Source organism: Perna viridis, chromosome 8 (genome assembly GCF_037379345.1).
Source record: "Perna viridis isolate PV_CMFRI_1.1 ecotype Kerala chromosome 8, ASM3737934v1, whole genome shotgun sequence".
NCBI classification, from domain to species: Eukaryota; Metazoa; Mollusca; class Bivalvia; order Mytilida; family Mytilidae; genus Perna; species Perna viridis.
The window spans coordinates 25701385-25725047 of NC_142452.1; the positions used below are offsets into that span (position 1 = coordinate 25701385).

General features: G+C 31.7%; 1 protein-coding gene across 1 annotated transcript; it reads left to right on the top strand.

The window, feature by feature from the left end:
• The first annotated feature begins 214 nt into the window (after window positions 1-214).
• On the top strand, window positions 215-22568 carry LOC148609984 (condensin-2 complex subunit H2-like). Its single transcript, XM_088541719.1, has 20 exons — window positions 215-413; window positions 1910-2063; window positions 3754-3855; window positions 5031-5086; window positions 6068-6146; window positions 7283-7348; window positions 8477-8556; window positions 9105-9247; window positions 9953-10009; window positions 10340-10476; window positions 11185-11265; window positions 11874-11943; window positions 12967-13080; window positions 13519-13643; window positions 14634-14706; window positions 16295-16429; window positions 17387-17454; window positions 18333-18434; window positions 18864-19010; window positions 20717-22568. The coding sequence occupies exons 2-20, from the start codon at window positions 1932-1934 to the stop codon at window positions 20855-20857; spliced, it is 1908 nt and encodes a 635-aa protein (XP_088397845.1). The 5' UTR covers window positions 215-413; window positions 1910-1931; the 3' UTR covers window positions 20858-22568.
• Window positions 22569-23663: the final 1095 nt, after the last annotated feature.

Consider the following 23663-nt stretch of genomic DNA (forward strand, 5'->3'; position numbering starts at 1 on the left):
ATGACCTATTTGGTTAAAAAAAGTAATTGTAAAAAACCAGTAAAATTTATTCAATTTATATCGCAAAATGTAGCTCTAACGCTACAATATTTTAACTTTCGTTTTATGAACGCGCAAGAAAAAATTCTATTTTCACTTTGGTAATTAAAAACATTCTGATTGGACAATTATTTGCAAGGTGCTCGACTTATACCAATCAAAAAAGCTTTTACAATTTTCATTAAATTCTAGCGGAAGCGGGATTTCCAAATCAAAACATTGCAAAAAAATGATTTAAAATAGGTTCATTTGAAAACAGTAAAAAAGTTAAACCTGTTGGAACGTACAATAGATTTTTGTCAATGACTTTTAACAAAATACCTATTGTTAAGCATTTGAATCGTTTTAACTCCTCACAACATTGAACAAAACAGGTACAATTTATCATCAAATTCAAAGCAAAGAGATTTTGACTGTTGAAGTTTTGTTAAGATTTGGTATGCATCCCTTAGTGATGTTTACATTAACTTTGCTAGAGGGGGGAGCTTTAAAGGCCTCAAATTACAGTGTTGACACCACACTTGAAGGGAGATCATTCCTGTCCCTGATTGTTCATGGGAAGAATGAGTTTTTCCTTTAATCTTTTGAAGCTGCATGGATGATGCATGCTTCATGTTAGTCGTCTAGGTAGTATAAGATATCCTTCATAGCTACTTTTTCATGTGTGATCTAATCATTTTGTACATTATGGTGAGCTTTGCCTCTCTGTTCTTATGACTTCCATTCCATGTTCTATCTTTTTTGGACACTTTTCTTGTTTTGGTTGTAGTTTTCAAATCTTGCAGCTCTTTTCTATACCATTCCACTTTCATTGATGTCAGTTTTTTTTAAATGATTTGTAAACATTTTCTTTAAAAGATATTGAACCAATATTTATATTTCATTTGAATAATCCAAAAGTTTATTTCAATTTATAACATAATTGTATATTAGTGGTGTGCATGTACAGGTACATGTAGGTGTAAAGTAAAGTAAAGGTGCATCCAAGGTACTTTGGCACTGTTGACTGAATCAAGAGTGTGGCTGTGTAAGTTTTTTGTTGTCTTGATCTGTTAGTTCTTTCGGTTGATTGTAAGGGCATTTTTGTAGGTTGAAGGACATTTCCTACATGTTTTCTCAATAACCAAGTTTGTCCAGATCGTTTTAGAGAATGTTTTTATAGAAAATTAGTCAGACTAGTTTTTTATCCTATCAGACATACATGTACATGTATCATTGATATAGAATAGAAAAATTGCATGGTTAAGTACTGATCCTTGTGGAACTCCTGATTGAACATAATATACGAGGAAGTTTCTCCTTCCACTACTGCTGCTTGTTGTCAGCTGACATTTTTCATCCTGTTAGTGTTGTTGGCTCTTTGAAGTATTCACCATGTCCATTTCGTTTATAGTTATCCACCCATTGCATGACAGACATACAAATGAATTTTGACCAAAGTGTTGGCTTTGATTGCATTAAAGTATACATTTAAAGATTAATCAGACAAAGTTTTTTTTGCATACAATAAATATCAGTTTGTACATTTACATGTAAACCCTTTTTTGTGATGACAAATAAATTAAGATGTATGATTTTAGATTTTAAGAGGAACTTAGTTTAATTTTGTGATATTTATTATTTAAGGATACACCTGATCCCTGATTTGACTAGTTTTGCCAAGTAAATGCATTATCATTCAAATGCAGTCTTATCCCTGCATCTGGGAAAACAAATTAAAATACCAGTACTCTAATTATGCATTATATTAGGGTAAATGTAAATGATGAAATTCTATACTATATTACTTTAATTTCCAACAGTGAAGCAGATATACATGTACATTTTAATGTTTCTCCATTCCTAACATCGTAAATATTTCTTTAATTAGGTAACTGGTTAACATATGCAAGATGGTGATATCTGCTTCACAAACACAAGGAGATCTGGAAACCAGATTCTCCCAACTTTTACAGCCAATCAGAGATTTGACAAAGAATTGGGATGTCAACCTTGCTGAGCAACTGGAAGACTATTTAACTGAGGTATATTGGTTTGTTTATGAATGCTATACAAATGTGTCAGTGTATAATGTTTTAGGCTGGTCCCAGCTGCAGTTATTGTCATTCATTGAAGGCCCATAGATGGTCTTGAACTGACATTTATCATCCCCAAAGGGTTATTTGACATATTCCCATCATATCCATTCTCCTTATATTTATATTGCTTTAATTTGTGCATTATTTTTTAAAATTAATTTTCTTATATGCCAAGACATGATTTTCTTCCACTTTGAAGCCGAAATCCTCTTTTTTAAATCCAAAATTTACTGTTACGGCTCTTTTTTTACCATATGTTTACTTACGATTTAAACAATTTCCCCTTTTTTTGTTGATTCAGTAAAAGAAACCATGTCTGTATTCTGTAAGCATTTCTAGTAATTCTAGGGCAGTTCTTTTCCAGGAAGCCCTGTGGTCCTTTTCACAAAAATCATAAGTGTAAAATTAGTCGTATGTTATCAGACCCATCGAAACCTGCCGGACCGTCAGACCTGTCCGGTAAAATTGTCCCGGGTCCGGTAAATACACGTTGCTTGTCAGCCCGGGTGTCCAATGTTTTTTTCTTACGTTAAAGAAGATTTTCTCAAAACTGAATTGGTTTTTTGTGAATAATAAAACTAGAACGTTTTAATAATTACGTGAATTAGTCTACAGTCTAGCGAGATAGTCAATCAATTTGATTGTAAACAATAATATGTAACTTCCGGTTCATTCGCTACACGTCATTTCGTCCTTTGATATATCGTCCCTTCCGTTGTCTCGCTACTCGTTTACATGTGAAACATGCGGTCATTATATTGTCAAAATAATAATGAAAAAAATAATAAAGTATATTTCTTTTACATCGAAATTGATAAAGATTAATAATTGAACAAAATGAATAATGGTGACAAATTAACAAATTCAAGAGCCCATACCCAGTAGTTTTAAAATCAGCTTGATAATAAAATGTACTTGGAGATTCCCACCCCCCATCAAAAATGTTAGCGTGTCGATAAATTGTTCAGAGTTTTTTCGGTCAGACAAGTCATCACCTTGTGTCTGACTGAATGTTAGATGTGCTTAAAAAAATTTCGATGGGTCTGTGTTATGACATAGTAAATCAAAGTATTGTGACGTCATACCTTACGACTAATTTTACTTACGATTTTTTTTTAAAGGGCCACTGGACTAGGATATTGTTACAATGTTTACACAATAAAAGTAAATTATACATGTATTTATCAAGTTATCACCCTCATTACACGTGTATGATATAAAGCTGAACCAATTTTTTATTTATTTCTTTAACTATTGTAATTATCTGGAAGTGCTTAATGTAAAGATACTACTCTTCAAACAGATCTGAATATCTTGTAAATTTGTTGAATGGTATTTTCATGTCAGAACTAAAATTACAGATGATCTGTAATAAAGTCACACTTTGTAAATTGGATCTTAATTTATATTGTATTGAAAGAGAATCCTTGCCTGTGGTGCATTTTAGTTTAAGAATTAGCATTATTTTCTGTGTTTACCCAAAATTTTTAGTGACAATTTAAATAAACATTAACTAAAATTGAAGACAAGGACAGAAACGAAAACAAGCAATAAAATCTAAAGAAAATAAATACATAGAGTCTAAAACAAAATACTTTCACTTTTTTCCTAAAATGTTGTATTTCATGTTTTTCAGTTGGAGAGAATGACAATATCTTTTGATGGAGGTTTAACAACAATGAACTTTGCTGAAGCTGCTATGGTTATACAAGGTTCAGCATGTGTCTACAGTAAAAAGGTGAGAGGTCACTGAGTTTGTCATATACTTATAAAAAGAGTTTACATGTCCAAGAGATACATTTTTTTTTACAGATTTTGAACTGACAATATTTATTGTAAATTTGAAAATTAACATTATTATTATTATCAGCTTTAAATGATAGTGTAGTGATATTAATTATTAAAGTTTGTAATGGGTGTTAGATGTACATGCATTTCTGTTCTTTTTTTTTAATTTAAAAGTACATTCTGTAATTCATTTGTATTGATTTACAACTGGTTACCAAAACTATTGATGTACAAATTGTATTTTCTTGAACAATTTTGTCACAATCATTCAGGCATTTGTTTTAATTTGTTTTTTTTCCTCATGACTGACCTGTTGTCTTCTGTAAATCCTTGATTTGATACCTGTGTATATGCATAATGAAAATAATGGAAGAGGAAGCTTTTGTATGAGTAATCAAGGGAACCAGGATTTTAGAAGAAATCAAAAGAATGTAATCCAGGGACAAAGACCACACATGGGAAACAGACAAAAAATGGAGTAACTAAAATAATACATACAAAGTAATAAAAGTAAATGAGCAACTTGGACTCCACTAAAAACTGGGAGCATGGACTAGGTGCACTAGTAGGATGAGTGTCTGCTTTTCTAGAAATTTGTTTTAATAATTGTTGGGGTTTATCGTTTCAGCTATATTTAGGCAAAGAAATTTGTTTTCATAGTTTTTGTGAAAATTTATTGCTAGTTAACAATTACTTAACATACATTTATGATAGAATACATAGATCCACATGTAGCTTAAACATCACAAAACATATAAAATTATTTTTGTCTTTTCTAGGATTGACATGAAATTCCTAGATATTGATTTGAGTTGCATTGTAGTTTGTAATTATTTGAAGTCTTCTGCAGTGTTCTCCCCATAAGTTTAGAACAGCATAGTGCTTACTGGCATAGCTTAGCTCTTTTGGCCTTCCTCAAAAATTATAGCACACTGCCCTTGGTGCATTCTACATAAAATTACTAGTACTAAAAGCACAGTATTAAGAAATCATAGTGCTGCAAAGTACAGCACTATAATGGCCTGGGGAGAACACTGTTATATGTTTTTATTTAGTTTGGTGCATAAATAGTTCTTATGAAGCATTTGTGTTAATATTTTATTTAAAATCCTCTCTGTTTTTTAGGTTGAATATCTTTATACCCTGGTATACCAAACTTTAGACCTCTTGGCTAATAAAAAGTAAGTACTTTTTTTAAACAATATTGAATTGATTGTCTCTGAAGAAAACATCAATACAAGACAGTCATGAGTAAAACGGTTGGGTTAATTTATCCTTTGTAGCAGTGTTTGACACAGTTACTTGTGGGGTTGCCAACTTTTGCTTTTGAAAACTACAAATGACTGGACAACCTTATTTTCTAAACAGTTAAAACAGTACTTTTGATCTTTATAGTGAAAATAGTTTCTGGTAATTGTTTAAACCTATAGTAATGACTTAAAAAAGAATTTGTTGACAGTGCAGACATGTTATGCTTCAACTTTAAAGCCAGAATCAGATGTTTCATATCTTGATTTACTGTTTCAAGCCTTAAAGTATGTTTGCTTCTGATGTTTTCAATGTTCACTTTGTTGACCTCATGCAGTCAGGACTGATAATTACATGTATAATTAAGGATTATTTTCTATTGCGAAGCTGTTTATGTTGCAGTGTAACCCCCATTTACAGCTAGTTGAAAAAAGACCAGTTCCAATTTCAGGACAAATTTAGGTAGGCTAGTGAGTAATTTGATTAGCTCTCTAGGCAGAAATCTGTCCTACATTATTACCATTGTGTCCTATTTAACCCCTACAGAACACCTGTGTGATATTTCAGACACTGTCTTTTATAGTTTGTATAGTTGTGGATGGCAAATTTAAAGGTTATGGACATCATAATTGACAAATATTCAAAATTAAAAGAGTGTTTAAAAATCTGAAGTAGTTAAGTAGGATGCATTGGTATAATATTGGGCAGATTTCTACCTATAGAGCTATTTAAACAACTCACTAACCTATCTAGATTTGGACTGAAATTGGAACTGGTCTATTTCAACTAGCTGTAAGTAGTTCCGAAGTTAGGGGTGTGGCTAAAATACCAAGTAAGGTTATATGAAAAGGACAGTGTTGCTCAATAACACTGAAGTATTCAGAATTTCACAAAAATTAATATATTTATTATAGAAAACAAAAGCAGCAAGGAAACAATGAAGGGAATGACAATGACAATGACCAGGGAGGACATGATGATGAAGATGAGGAGGTAAAAATTTTAGAAGTCATCAAAAAGAGTGAACCATCAAAATAATCAAGTATACTATTAAAAGACTTAAAGGTTTCAATGTACCTGTATTTGTTATTTACAAATTACGATTTAGAATTATTTTAGTTTTATTTTTGTTGTTATTTTCAAATTAATATCAAGTTTTTTTGCAAACAGTCAGTGAATTCCAGAATATATGGTTTCTATTGTGAATTTATCGAAAAACTGTGAAAAGTTGTAATAGTTTTGGCTGGAAATAACACAGTAGTAAAGTATGTTGGTGTATGGTGTAATTTTTAAAAGTCCTTAAAAGTGGAAAAAAAAAGATGTAAAGTATCTCATTATATTTCATAGGGGAAAATGATGAACTTCCATGTTCTATATGATAAATACAATAAGATTACCGATTATTCTCACATTGGAGATATAGATATCGCTTTTTTATTGTTTTCCCATGAATTAAACAATATCTTGACCCGTCGTGTAGACATTGATATGAATTTTTCATTCTCAGCAGATAATTGTTCTGAATTCCATTGTATGTTATCAAAATATGCAGTTTGGCTTAATGACAATACACACAGAGGTTAGGATCATTTGTTTTTCTCTAGTCAGTTGAGATTTTTAAGAAATTAGAGAAGAGGAATCATACAATGTAACTTGTGTATTATCACATTTCTCCAATCATGATTGTTAAATGATGGTATTTTATATGTTGCTAAAACTAGTGCTGAAATTACCCTCAGATAACTATCATAAAAGAGAACTCCAAAAATCGATTGGTCACAATGTAAGCAGCATTATTCAAAGCATGTAAAATATTTATGATTATTAGTCAGATTTGATATTTAACCCTGCACCACAATTATGACTGGTTATTTTCACAAAAGTTTTGTCGGACTTTTGATATTAAAGGAATACCTTATGGACACGATGTCTCAGTATACTTATCAGATTGTGTTTATATTTTGTAGTGTTATTAGTCAGAGTATGTTCTTGATCTAATGACACCTCAATTATAGACAAGTGTTTCATGAGTTATATTACTGTAATCTTTTTGAACATGTAAAAAATTGCTTTTATATGCTAATGAAATATATATGTCATATATTGATGGATATTTGACATCTTTATAGTTCTTGACACTAGATGATATACAAGAACACAAGAATATTATACTGAAGGAAGAAAGTGATGACAAGGTATGCAGTACTTAAAAAAGGATAAGATTGGCTCAATAGCACACAATAATTTCTGAATTTACTGCTCTTTATTGAGCAGGTATAATTTTGTTCTGCTTTAAAGCTGGATTCTGCTTTTTCAAATCTAGATTTTACCATTCTGATCCTTTTTTTTTACTGTACATTAACTTCCTTTTTTGACAGTTTCCACTTTGTGTGTTTGCCTCCTAATATCATTTCTGATTTAGGACTCCATGAGTGGGGGTAGGTATATTGGAATCACTTTATCTGTCCAAGTTTTGTTGCAATTATCTTAGCTCTCAATAGAATGAATTTTTTTCATATTTGGTGTTAAGCTTTAATAGGTGGGACATGTAAGATTTAAATTGCTGCCGTTTCCTGGATCTTTGCCATTCCCCCCCCCCCCGATCTTATAATAAGCATAATGTTAATGTAAAAATATTTATTTTTGACGTTTTTTGGTTTTTTTTGGGGGGGGGGTTTTGTGTTTTTTTTTTTTCTTTTGTTGTGACCATTCCTTTTATATTGGTATTGCATTTTATTTGTGTGTGTCTTTTTTTTGGGTATATTTTTAATTCTGTTTAGTATATTTAGGAAGTTTTTGTTTGAATTAAAATGGTTCAATTTCTGTGTATATTTTTTTCAAGGGTATACTCATTTTTTATTCAATATTGTATTTCTTATTACCAGAATCATTTGAAATTTCATCAATGAAATAAGAAAAGCTGCCAGTAATATACTTTTTAAAAAGAAAACAAAATGACTGTTTTTAGATATTTTTTTCTTCTTAAAGAGTGTATATTTGACATTTGTTATCATTTTATTGATAAAATATTGTCTTGTAAAGAAACAAAAAGTTAAAATGTTAACAATTTAGAAATTAAATTTCAAATTTTACACTTTCAGTACTAATAGAAATATTGTTCGTAATTGATTAAATAATTTCTCATGGGGTTTTTTCCTGGGGGGGGCCTTTGTCCTGATCCCTACAGGAGATAATTATCAAATGATTGCATGAACAGTATACAATGTAATGGATCCCTTACAGATCCAATAGAAGCAAAGTATTGGGTATCCTTTTGTTGGTCCTCTAACAGTTGAAGTAACTTTATAATTGTTTTTTTTTAGTATATCTTACCAGTGCCACAAATGCCATTATCTCTGATACCATTTGATGACAGTGGAAAGGGAGATAAACCTTTACTGAGGTAGTATTAATGGAAAAGAGATTTTTTTATTACATTGTATGAAATAATAAGTATTGGCATATATTGATTCTGATGTAATGACCACTATTCAAAAATCATTTCCAACTTTTTAATTTGTTTCTCATTTTTGGTCAGGAGTAATTACACTTGATATTTGTTTCGATCAAGTTCAACTACTGAAAACCACAAAGATTCAAATTTGTTGAAATTTTTTTGTTTTCAGTATAGTTCAGTTGTGTTTTCACATGATGATTAATTCATGATTTCATCATACATTCATTTCAGGTCACTCAAAGTTAATTTGTTTACTCAAAGGCCTTGTGTTAAGAAAACCAATGAAGTGGGAAGCAATTTAATAAAAAAAAAGAATTTTGCCTTATAAATGTGATGATGCATCTTTATACATTCAGGAAAAAGAAACATGAAAGATGTCATATTTATTTGAATTATTTTATTAACACGGTGATAAAAGTTGATAATGAGTCACTTCAGAAGCACCAAGTAATTATTTTAGGTCACCTATAGTATGTGTGCTTGAATATTTCTAGCAAATCTGGTGAGGTCCTGGCTAGTCGGAGTGATTTCAAGATGAACACGTCTTCAGTTCATTCTACTGGTACCCTGTTACTGGATATGACACATTTAGCTTTGCTTGAGAGGTCACTACAGATATCTTTCTCCACACTTCATGGTAATAGTATTAAACAATTCAATAAAATTTTACTTTGTATTACATCTGTTATGTTTCATGGACAAGATTGTGTTGAGGAATTTTTTTCACTTTCTCTTCATCTAGTTTACAAGAAGACCCAATCATTTATGATTGTATATGAGAGTAATGGTATATATCTATATTGAAGCTTTTGTTAACTTAGATTTATCATCTAATTAAAATTAGATCTATCAATTGTTCCATTCAGTTACTGCATGTAGGATCATTCTACTTCTGTTCTGTTGACCTTTCTGATCAGCCAATCAAAAATCATCTTTCATGATTTTGAAAGTATTATTCAAAGGCAAAAACCCAAGGATTCTGAAAAGGCCATCTGAACAGAAAGTAGAAGTGTGTGTTGTTAGATCTTGCATGCAGTGACTTAATGGAACAGCTGATAGGTCTATTCTTAATTAGATTGGTGATTTATTTATTTAATTTGCAGTGTCCATGCAGATTTTTTTTTCATATCATTAATTTATGGGGTAAAGATGAAATATTTTTAAATATTTACTTTTTTATGCTCATTGAAAGTAGAGAAATGATAAAAAGAGTAATGATGGGATATTTTAAATGTTTACTTTTTCTGCACATTGATAGTAGACAAATGGTAAAAATGTGATACACAATGATGGTTTATGTTCTTTTTTGGAATTGAAATTTTAATTTTTTGTAATTTTTCAGAGTCTATGTATATTGACAACCAGGAACAAATACCACTCCAAACAAATGTGATGGCAGGTAATGCTATTGTTAGGTTTTATTTTATGGTAGGGTATGGATTGTAGGATCTGTCTGTTTGCCTGTACATCACACTTCTGTTTTCTGGTTAAAGAGTTTGTTCAATCATATCTTTTATTTTTTACAAAAATAAATGATAAAATAAAGATAAATTTGGTCCATGTGTATAATGTGTTTACTGTTCTAAGTTCAGGAGCATTTGCTCTTTGTCACAATGAAAGAAGAATGGGTACATAATTTACCAAAAATAATCAATTTGTATTGCCTTAGCTTAGGATGATTTTGCACACCGCATTAACATTTACATTTTTTAAACATGCTCTATTACAGATTTACCTCAGGGAATTGACTCTGTGTTTGAGCCTCCTGTTGATGAAGATATGCCAGAGGTAGATGATGCTGACCCAGTTATGTCCTTTCCTGATGAGGTAGATGGCGTCATGCCGGAAGTTGAGTCTGCTCCAGACGTAAGTAAAACTAACAATTCAAATGATAAGTCATTCAGGTTTATTTGGTCATGTATCCCGTTACTACTTTTTTGAGATTGTGAGTTGAGTTTTCATCTTTGTTGTAAGAACACTATTCATTTCGTTGAAGGTTTATGTTTAAAGACTTATTGCTTTGTGAACGTATTATATAAGCAAAATTATGGAAGAATTTGTATCCAGGCATTTTCATTGTGTTTTTTGCTCATGAAAACAAAACAGTTTTTAGATCTCAGTGGACCTATGAGAATTACTTTATGTTTTTTTAACACACCTGGCAGTGTTTTCCTTTGAAAATATGAATGACTATGAGAAACTCAAATTTCTATACTGTACATATTAATTTTTGCTGGTTCTGTCAAGTGAACATGTTCGTGGGTATCAATTTTTACGGTTTCAAAAAAATTATTAGCGTTATATAGTGTTAAAAATCAATTTTTCATGTGCTGTTTTTCACGATTTTCTATCCGCCGTGAAAATAGCGAAAATTAGTATGTTTACAGTATATTTTATTGTCTTCCACTCCCTCTTTTCCTGGTGGTAAGTGGTATATTTATTTGCATGTTGGTTTTTTAATCTCTTTTCAACAAATATTTGTCTGTTACATGCATCTATCTGTATCTCCAGGATAGCTATTGCCATCACTAGGTATAATTTATAACTTTTGTTCATACCATTTTCTACTTTTAGGCACATGGTAATATGTCTGTAGAAGTAGGAGTACGAAAATCAGCCAGAAATAAACAAGTCAGGATTGTTCCTCCAAAACCAGTAAGTGACTTTTGATAACAATCAGGTTACATCATGTCAATTGTTTAACCTCATTCATCATTCTAAAAAATAAATGGGCAGGAATATTTGAATAGGTCCATTGACCATGGAAGATATTTTGGTCAGTTTTTTTCACATCCATAGAAAAAATATTATTCCTTGCTGATAAATACAATGTTACTGCCCATATAGTAATTTTAATAAATTTAATAAAAGTACTAATGGTAAATTTTATTTTTGTTTTGTAAAGAGCTATGGAAAAGAACATGTATGCCTATAAAGGAAAAACAATATATACTGCATATTTGATATAATCATTTTTATGTACTGTGAAAGTACTATTGTGTGTGGTGTACAAATTTTCATGGTTTTCATGAGTTGGTTAGACCACGAAATTTGGTTCCCAATGAAAAGGAAATTCCCATTTATGTGTATACTGAAAACCTCAAAACCATGAATTCAAGAATCCCTGAATTTGTGTTTCTTCCCTAATTCACGTAAATTGGTATCCACGAATTCAAGTATTTTCACAGTATTTAAATTACTTGTGAAAACATTCTGTGTGTTTAAAATGAAAGTATCTGTGCTAATCTTTTTGTTTTTATTAGGTGATAAATCTGTGGGAACCAATTGAGCCTCATGATCCTGGTAAAATCAGTGAAAGACCATTTAAGAAAGGTAAAACATTGGCTATATCCCGTCATCGTGGAAGAAGGCGTTTATCATTCCTATTCATAAAGGCGAAACTAAGCCGATGCACAAATGTGACTCGTATAGACCAAAAGAACCATTTACAGTAACGAAAGCAGATGCTACAAATAGGATACTATACATCACTTATATATGTCTTTAAGCGTTAATAGAAAACAAAGTTCATTACAACCAAAATTTATTTCATACTTCATTGTTCAGCTTTATACTCGCCAAGTGTCAATTGCTATTAACAGGAATGATTTTTTAAAGTTTTTTAGCGGAATTCTATTTGAAATCCAGATTTTACTGTTATGATCCTTTTTTACTGTTTATTTTTTTCCAATTTTACCAATATCCGCTTTGTTTTATGACCTCGTAAAATCATCCCTTTATTAATAAATTGATTGAGCACTGAATTTTCACAAAATATTCAAGAAATGACTTATATTTCTTCGGTATATGAAGAAATAACTTCAATCAAGTTTTGCACACAAAATTACCTGAGTAGCAGGTTATTTTCATATGTGCACCACAAGCATTGAGGTTATTTCAAATAGACTGAAAAATATAACTGTCATTCCTTATAATTTAACTTTAATATCATTATTTAACAAGTAAATCATTAAAAAAGGTTGATGGCATTACTGCCACACAACAAAATTGGTCTATGAGATGATGGACAAATTTTTGTTCACTTCTAAAATTACATTATTTTATTATATTCAATAAAAAAATTAATATTTTGACAGTTGGGTCCTTGGCTTAATTGTGAAAAAAAAAATTATCTACTACTTATAGGAAATCCATTGGATATGTCTAATACAATCAGTACAAGTTATTCAGCAAACAAATATTTATCTTCCAGATGAAGTTTTGACAAACTGGGTCCTGAAGTAAGATTTAATAGAATATAGCCTACTGTAACAGCATTTCAAAACTTCGGGAAAAACTATATTGATCAAGTTTGATTTATACTATCCAATATGATTTATACATGTTTTATTGCAGGGAAGTCCTTCCTAAAGATACCAGTCTGTTTGGAAGACCCTAACAGTAAAAAGAGGAAGAGGAACCCAGTGCCACAAAAAATGCCTCATTTAACAGAATTTATCATGAAACAAAGTAATCATTATGAATCATATCATATGAAATTGGTCTCTGTATAGTTTGTTTGTCTTAAAAGTGTCAGAGGATGCAGAAATAGGATTTCAAAGTTACAATAGAATAAAAGGGGAAATGGAATGTCCCTTTGATGCTGAAATTGCAGTGATTTATGAATTGAAATATTATTATGCTAAAAAAAAATTAATGCCATTCTTGTATTCCAGATGATATTTTGAATAAGATATCATGGAAAGACATGTTTTTACCCACCATGATTCATCCACTTTCTGATTCTTACAGAGAATAGTACTTAATTGAAAGAGTACATGAATTAGCAATCCAGACTTCATAGTATTAAATATGAGTTCATATAAGAATTTCAACTATACAGAGAATGTTTTCATTTTATAAGTTCACTCATAATGTAATAGCTCACAGTTTTACATGTTTTTTCAGCATCACAAAGATCAAAGTTTCCAAAGAATCAGCTGAAAGTTCCATCTTTTCCGGAGTTTGAGAGAAAATTCTATGAAGAATATAAAAGGCGACTTACAATCCTCAGAAATGAAAAGAAAACACAGGTGAGGTCATTGGATCTTAAGTTCTATAGCAGTGGGCAGTCCTAGGCCTTAGAGTCTCTAGTTCTAGGATGTTGGGTCTATAAAAGACATCTTACATAATTTGAATATTCCAGCTTAGAAGAGTTTGGTACTTGTCTTCCAACATCTAAAACCTATAATCCCGTCATTTATATCATAGATTCATATAAGCAGTACATATAATATGCAGGTTTTATGATGAGATATGCTGAGTATAAGAGTGTTTAAACTATAAAGTAAAGTTTTATTTGGGTGTGTATTTTAAGCAAATAAAAGCACTTGCACTGAGACAAATGGCATTGAATTTGCTTAATCATACCCCCACGCAAAGACAGGGTTGTTTATTTGATTAACCTTGTCCATCCATCCGAAATTTGTCACAATTATCTGGGCTCCCTACGGATGAATTCATTGTTATTTTAGTGTGATTTATGTAGATGGGTCATACATTGTATATTTTGGGTGCTGTCTGATATTAACTTCCTGTACAAGGGGGATACTAGCATGACAATGCATGAAACTTCATGTTTTATCTTTTTTTATAGTTGAAACAAAAAAACTTGACACCTAGGAAAAATAATATGCTTTTTGCATTCACATTGTAAATTTTGTTGCACTTTTTAACTCAGAATCAAATGTTTTATTATTTTTTTTCTTTGTCTGACTTAATAGATTCAAAATATTTATGTCACAACATCTTAATCAATTTTCATTACAGAGAAACTGAAATTAATGTTTAAGTAACTGGTAATATCAGAGTTAGAAATAGTAGCCTGCCTGACAACCCAAGACTGGCTATTTTTTTTTGGCAGGGCTGGCTAATGTTAGCAAAAATCTATTTAGCCATATAGTAAATATACTGAAAAATTGTATTCAGGACTGTCTAGAATTTGAGTGAGTTTCCTACCCTGGTAGTATAATTCAAAGCCTACTGTTTTGAAATTACAATGATGAAGTGTTTTCTTTCAATAGATTTTCACACAAGAAGATGATGATGATCAGGAGGAAGAACCAGAAAATAAGGACAATCAGGATGATCCTCAAGGTACCATTCCTCACAATTTGGGAGAAAGAAGTGTTCCCTACCATGGTTTCTGGAGGAAGTGGGCAGCCTATCCTTTTTTATGAGTTTTATAAGTCAGGGTTCGACATTAACGGTTGCCCGATTGCCCGGGGCAAGTAAATCGCCGGTCTGGGCAAGTAAAAACGATATCAAAGTTGCCCGACTTGGCAAGTGAAAAAAATATGTGCCCAAATTACATTATTTCTGATCATCGCAGCTCTAAAACATCGAAAATTACTTCTGTATAGTTCGCCGTTCTTCCCGACCTTGCTGACCTAGATTATCATTGGATAGTTTTCTGATTTTCCCTTTGCCAAAAATAGATCGTATGATATTAATGTCGACCAATCGGATGCGTCCAATTGTACATCTATTTTCGTTATCCAATTGAACATTGCGATTTATTTATGGAATTTCTTACTTTGGAAAACTGTAAGAAATCTGTATCGAAAACTTCGAAAATATGAGAGAAAAAGAGAAATAAAATTCTATTGAAGATAGTTATTGTTGTCCATTTGTTAAAATAAAGATGTGAAATAAAAACTCCTCACCTGAATACTTGTAATTTCTTTGCTTCTTGTTTTACCCCTTATTCCCGCAAAAAATATGACGGCTTTTCGATTTATTTGGCTTGCAATTAATCAGTTCTCCCCAAGTGTCGAGGGAGTAAGCATGGCCAAGCAGGGGACACTTGACTGTTTTGGGGTAACTGGGGTCCCCGAAACTCCACAGAAAAATACAAAAGCTGACTATGAATTAAAACGAAAACGTGGGTTTAATGATGGATGGCTGAAAGACTTTGATGGCATTGTTGATTCTGAAAATGGCATGATCTGCAGTCATCTGAATTATATTTGAACAGTTTCTTGCCATCCACGTCTTATTAAACAAGGGTTTCTGGTTTAAACACTATATAGTGACACAAAGTTCCGGGCAAGTATTTCAATATTTCGGGCAAGTGAATAACATATGTCACTTGCCCGACTGGACAAGTGAATATAAAAGTTAACGTCGAACCCTGTAAGTGCTTGGTTCTTTCTGTCAATTTTCCCTAATAGATGACAATGCTTGCACGATGTGCCTTTAAATTTGCCCCATAGGTGCTAGAGTGCCCTTGTTTTACCTGGATTTCTAAGCCCTTGTGAAAAAACTTTATGGAGAACACTTATAAGATATTTGGCATTTTGAAATTGCTACTATTTTCCCTGAAAAAAAAAGAAAATCTTTACATTTAACAATTTATATCATATACCTTCAAATGCCTGATACAACTCTAGCCCTATCTGGGCATTAAATAATTAAATATACCCCAAAAAATGTGTAAGGTCTCTTATTTAATACATAATTTTGTATTAGTCACTCTATGACTTGTACCAACTAGATAAATCATGCTGACAGTTACAGAAATAAAATCTTACAATGATGAAGTAAAAATGTAGGGAAATGTCCATTACACCATGTGCATTTACATCAAACAAGACTTGTTAACTAATAAATTTTTGAAATTGCATCACATTGAAATGGATGGTGAAAACTGAAGATACTTAATTGATTTTTTAATTTTTTTTAGATGATGGCCTTGGCTTTGATGGAGGAGATAATATTGATTTGGATGAGTCTCCCCTAATTGATGATAAACTGTTTAATGCTTTAGAACAAGCAATGGAATCACACCCTGGACCACTGGAAGCTAGCAGGAGAATCGGTAAGTTTTGGGGTACTATAAGTAGTGGACCACTAGAGGCTAGCAGGAGAATCAGTAAGTTTTGGGGTACTATAGGTAGTGGATCGCTGGAAGATAGCAGGAGAATCAATAAGTTTTGGGGTACCAGAGGTAGTGGATCACTGGAAGATAGCAGGAGAATCAATAAGTTTTGGGGTACTATAGGTAGTGGATCACTGGAGGATAGCAGGAGAATCAGTAAAGTTTTGGGGTACTAGAAGTATTGGACCACTGGAGGCTAGCAGGAGAATCAGTAAGTTTTGGGGTACTATAGGTAGTGGATCACTGGAGGCTAGCAGGAGAAACAATAAGTTTTGGGGTACTAGAAGTATTGGACCACTGGAGGCTTATAGGAGAATCATAAGTTTTGGGGTACTGTAGGTAGTGGACTACTTGATGCTAGCAGGAGAATCATAAGTTTTGGGGTACTGTAGGTATTGCTCGCTTGAGACAGCAGAGATGAGTGCCACAAAATAATCCTCAGAAGACACCTGATAGGGCTGGAGAACTAAGGAAATGTTTTTATTTTTGGTTGGCCTAAATTGTGCCTCAGATTTTTTACAATGGACAGTTGTTCATGTATTTTGTTGAGGCATATACAAGTATATAACTGTCAAAAGTACAAAGCATAAGCATATTGTATTATAACCAAATGTATATTACATGTGAATGCTAGTTGAAATTAACTAATTATATCCCTGCTCCAAATGAGAGGAGTAATACTGTTTTACCCTTGTCTGTGTTTCCCTGTGTCTGTAACAATTTTTCCGTCACATTTTTCTCAGTAACTGCTCATCACAGTGGCATGGAATATTTACCCATTCTTCCTCTAGGTGTACTATATGTTTACCAAGGACTTTATTCATTTTCTCTGTATTATGATTTAAAGCGGGGGTATCACTAGTAAATCATTGCTAACAGATCAATTGTTTGTTACAGGTGAAGCTCCTATAATAGAAAGAGATTCAGTGATTAGTGATTATGAAGAACTTGTTAGAAGACATGTGGTTAGTATAAATATTATATTAACTTTCCCAAAAAGTGTTCTTTATAACAGCATTAAAGTTCTCCTTAGTAAATAGGGATAACCCAAAGGGTATGTGGAATTTTCTTTTGTTTTGTTCAATATTTATACAATTGGTGTTACATTTGTAACACCTTTGACACTGAAAAGGAGGTATGTGCGTATTATAGTCAGACCTTTTTAGCTTGAACCCAAAGGGGCCATTCAGTTGTGTTTGAGTTATTTGGAGTTTAAGAAACTGAAGTTCAAAAATTTCCGGATTTATTCATTCCTTATCAAAGTTCAACTTAATTGTTAGAATTTGCTTACTTCCTATGAAGTTTTGTTAGTTATGGATATGTTTTCTTCGCTTTCAAAAGATTAGACAAAAATGACTGTGTGTTTTCTTAATTTTAACTTTGAGATAGACTTCTGGGATTAGTATTTTGTTTTTACTAAATCTTTGTTTCTTTCATCTTGCTGAATATGGAACATTCATTGAACTATTTTTTTTAGTGGTGACAAAGATAACCTGTAATTAACTTGAATAATACATTTAAATGATATGGTTTCAGTTTTTGACACCTTTTTTTTTCCCAAACTGACATAAAGGCTGATGAATGACTGTGAGAGTTATCTTCTAAGATTAATTAGAATGCAGACTGACAGTCGATAAATCAAAGTTTGAGGATCCAAGTCTATTTGCATTGATTACATAGAAAAAAGTTTTGTACTTTTAAATGTGTTTGAGAAATCCTGAGTGTTTGAGCCATCTTAATCTGAGCTAGTGAAGTTCAACTGTACACAATTTAGTGTAGATGTTAATTACTGATTCATCGAAAAATGAGTTCTTTGTTTAAGGCATTACTTTTGATGTTTCAGGACCAGTATATGGCCAGTGCACAGGAATATGCCCAAATCACAGAATTGTCTCAGAGAGTGTCAGAATGGGAGGATAAAGTCTTACCAAAACTTGCTGAGGAGGTAATTATGGTTGCACAACTCTTTGTAGTTATAATGCCTTCAAGGAAAAAAAGAACTTTTTCAAGAAAACTTTATCATCTCTAAATCTGAAAGCAATAATTGGACAAATTTCAGAAGTTAGAATGCAGTATGTTTGTATTTTCATCTTATTCTGTTCGCCAGATATCCTTAAATATCCAATAATTATGTAATTTTTATCAAACAGCCAAAAGTTAGGGGTTTGAGAACCAAGATACTTTGGTGGATTCTGACAAGTGAACATATTTGAAGATGTCAATTTTTTGCAGTTTAAAAAAAATGATGAGCATTAATATATAGTATTAAATATCAAATATGTTGGTACTATTTTTTGCACTTTTCTGTTCTTTGTGAAAATAAGGAAAATTAATATTTACAGTAGTTAAGTATCTTCTTTCTTTTTTTTTTCAGGATGAGAGACCACCATTTGATATTAATATTTATGGAACTTTTATTATTGACAAATTGGAGAGGAAGAAAACTGTGCCATTTTTACAAGTAATCAGGAATAAGCCAACATTTGAAATTTGTCGGACGTTTTTAGCTTCACTGATGCTTGTGAGTTCTTCATGTGAAATCAAGTTTGTTAGATACATTATTGATGCTTGCAAGTTCATATAAGTTTGAGCTATTCTTTTTAAATATGTACACGTAGTTTTGCTCTCAACTGTTTTACCAGCTCAACCATTATTTTTTAATTAGGACTCTTTAAAGATTTAGGCTATATGAAAAATATTGTAGGTTCTTGGGCAAGGCACGTTCCTAAAACACTCTCACGTCAGCTATTTTTATACCCCTGTCAAACACGGGACGTATTATGGTATACCGTTATCCATTCGTCTGTCAGTCTTTCCTTTGTCCATACTTTGGACGATAACTCAAAAATGCTTTCACCAACTTAAATGAAACTTTGGTGAATTGTTCATATCTACTGACATAAGCTCCCTTTCGATTTTTATAAATTTCAGATTTTTTGTTTTCGTGTTCTGAATTTTTTCCTTAGAAAAATGGGGATTTTCAAGTTTTGGGACAATAACTCAAAAACACTTTCACCAACTTTATGAAACTTTGGTGAATTGTTCATGTCTATTGAAGTAAGTTCCCTTTCGATTTTTATAAATTTCAGATATTTCATTTCTGTGTTATACTTAAAAAATGGAGATTTTCAAGTTTTCGCACAATTACTCAAAAACACTTTCACTAACTTTTATGAAACTTTGGTGAATTGTTCGTATCTATCGAAGTAAGCTCCCTTCCGATTTGTATAAGTGTCAAATTTTACATTTCTGTGTTAAGAAGTTTTACTCTTTAAAAAAAGCCGGAAATGGCCAAGAAAATTTTATTCGTTGAAAAATCGTTTAAAATATATCCATTTGTTATGATGGTCGACTTATAAATATAAAAGGTACAATGTACTTGGTAACCTTGTCAGAAAAAAGTGTTTTAGACAAGATAGAAATGTATGGGTGGAAAATCAAGACAACAAACTTAGTTAAACTTGAGGTAGCCTTGAAAGTGCTAAATTTTTGTGCATTTCTTATTTACTTTTCTTTGGGGGGAGGGTATTTGACAGGGCTCACAGTATTTCTAGTTTATCATATAAATTCGTTAATAGCATAAGGACAAGTTAAAAGGGCAACAGGCGTATCATGTGCTTAAAGCACAGCTCTTTATTATTTAGCAGCCCCACAAAATAATTTAGAAATTTTTACAATTCCTTTTCATGTCCGTTCCGAAAAGGTTTTGTATATGTAAATTTGTCATTGGGATCATTTGTGCACTTGATGGTAAGGTTCAAAACACTTTAGAAGATGCAATTTGACATAGAGTAAAACAGTGTCACTAATATCGTGCAAAATTGTTTTGATGCCTGTAATGTTAAACACAATTTTACCTCCATATGCACATCTTCTGAACTATATGATAAAAATTTATCAGCTTGAGCTGCATATATCATGAAATATTTCACAGAAAAGTTAATCTATTTGCTTCTGACCAAGAAGGAAAAAAAAACACCCTCTTGCATCTTTTTTCTCTCATGAATTAATCAGGTCAGTATCTCGTCACCTGATACTGTGAATTCATGAGAAGGGGTCACTAAATCATCGCCTGATCCTATGCATTCATGAGAATGGGTCATTAAATCCCATTCAGAAGATTAGGAAGTGGTATATCTTTGTGCTTGTTCTCATTGTACTAACAATCTAAGCAATTGAAACATACTAATACTTTTCTTACTCTTTTTCTTTCTTTTTTTTTTGCAGGCCAACACCTTGAATGTAAAAATCCATCAAAAGGGGAACTTTGATGTTGGAATAGATAAATTTGAACTTGAACTCTTGTCAACTGTCCGACATTTTGAACAATTAGAGGAATATCAAGCACCATCTATAGACAAGTCATGATAGTTGTTATAGCACTATTTTTATTGTTTTAAGTGAAGAATTGAAGAGAAAGACTGTGATCTTATTCATGAAGTTCAGAAATGAAATGAAATGTGTATGTTACTTATATAAGAGGCTGCACATAATGTTGCATGGCATAACTTTTAAGGTATACTCATTTCCCTATTGATTGAAATGTATGAAAAGAGAATCTGTGAAAATTACAATGCAATTCGCAAATAGCAAATAGAAGTGCCTGTGAATGTATTTTTGTTGGAATCTGAAAACATTTATTTGTTTAGAGTATTAGAAACTTAACTGACTAAAATTATTATGCATACATTTGTATTATCTGCCGGACGAAGTTGTGAGGTTTGTCCATCTGTTTGTCGGCCCCTCTCCCCAGTTTCCAGATGATATCTTAAGAAAGATCTTGAAGGATTTTTTTCAAACTTGGTTTATAGTTATTCAAATTGCAATATAATCAGATTATTTACACAGATGTTATGGCCATTGTAAGTTGTTTTTACCCCCCCAAAATATTTTTCAAAATGGCAGAGTATTATATAGTGTACCATTAGATGCCATTTTTTTTCTCTTTTTCTACTTTTTTCAATACAACCAATTAACACTTTTACCTATTAATACTTGTAGGATTAGTTTGTATATGTTTTGTTGTTGACTCCTATGGAGCACAAAAACAACATTAATAACTGAAGCGTTCGAAGTATTGTTTCATACATTACTCATTAACATGTCTGTCGCTAAAACTTTTAGGGTAGGTAACAAACCAACTAGGCCTTGTCAAGTTTCAATTGGTTTTGAAATACTTTATTGTTGCTGCCTTTGAAAATCTTCTATAATTTGACCTGACTGTAAAATGGTATGTTGAGTAACCATAGTCTTTATGAAATCAATGGTTTTAACATAGTAAGAAAAAAAAACAACACTTACTCAATGTTATTTTGCTGTTTATATAATCTAAGGGATAATAACCACATTTACTGTGACTCTTTTTATGTACAATAGTTCAAAATTTTATGAAACTGTATCAATTTAGGGGCAGATAACTTTCAAATTCCACTATTCAGTTGAAACGTTTCCCAATTCTCATATCTATAGCCCTAACTGCAGTCAATGTAAACCATGGAGTCTTGAAAAATACATTTTAGACTGTATGAACTGTGTCTGATTTTTTTCAAAGACTTGTATATAAATACAACTGGTTGGTGATATCATATACCACTCTTCTTTAATGTGTACAAAAGCTTCTTACATATATTTTATGATATTTATATTTTTGTAGATTTTGCCTTGAAAAATTGAAATAACTGTTCAAATTGAGAGTGGTTTTAGTACATTAGTATTATGGAAAACAAAATCACCAAAAAATTGTACATACAATTATGGTAACCCCATGAAACTTTGCATTGCTCTGAATTAAAAACAACAATTGGACTTTTTTTTTTGTTTTGGGGCAACCTTGTTTTGCTTCTGAAATGGAGTGATCTTTTATACTTTAATTAAAACTTCCGTATGCAATAATTTTGTCAACCATGTCTGAATTAATTACCAGACATTCACCTTTATATACCTAATTAAAAGGTAAACCCAACTCTGTTTCAAAATTTTGTACATGATGAATTCTATGATAAAGCTATATTGTACATACTGTACTGTATCTTTCTGCAATTTGTTAATGATTATGTACAGAAATAAACCTATAGTACTATTCCAGTTGTATTGCCACAATAATAAAGTACAAGTCCATTTAAAAACAATGCAAGAGTAGATAATATTAGTGCTTCATGTATATGGTTTGAACAAATACATATTAGCTGGAAACTTTTCTGACTATACACAATTGACTATCTCCAGGTCAGTGAATGTTTTTTTCTGACAATACACAATTGACTATGTCCAGGTCAGTGAATGTTTTTTTCTGACAATACACAATTGACTATGTCCAGGTCAGTGAATGTTTTTTTTCTGACAATACACAATTGACTATCTCCATGTCAGTGAATGTTTTTTGTAGTAGATAGCTACTTATCAATTACAATTGATTTAAAAATAACAGGAAATCTTCCTCCCCAATGTACAATATTATTTAAAGGAAAACAAACATTGCAGGGATTATTTAAAGTGTGGTTTAAGTTTCTGAAAGGGAAGTGGGGCATTCCTGGGATTTTTAGGTTTTTGCTGTATAATGAACCAACTTTGTTATTAGAGGTGAGTGATGGAATGCCCTATGCATATTTCTTTCGCATACCTAACTAGCTCATCAATATGGTCATTAGATGAATCAGTAATGATCCCAATTCTAAATAGACATATATAGAGAATAAAGAACACAATAATAACACTGTAGGAGTATGGAGTAAAAAAAATACACCTATCCTGCTGATTTAGACATTTATTTATGGTTTGTTTATCTTTCATTTAATATTATTTTAGCTTTGCTTATGAGGAATTGAGCTACAAATATGTATGTACCGGTACCCAAAAAAAAACCAACTGTTGTGGCACAATCATGTTATTGGTGATGTATTCCGACTTTGTTGTTGATGCACAGCATGGTGTTATGGGTGATGTATACTGATGTATCTATCAAGTATAATAGATGCATGTATGCTATTTAGATTTGTCTTGATCTGTCCCTTGAACACTACTGCATAGTGATATAAGCTGGGGGCAGCACAGGTCAATGGGGGAAGCTTTGTCCAGCAGAAATTTTCTAGAACACCTGCATTGCTCCTGCATCAAAAGTTCAAACAAACATGGTCATTTCTGAATACACTTTTTACATCTTTGTGGCCTATATGTT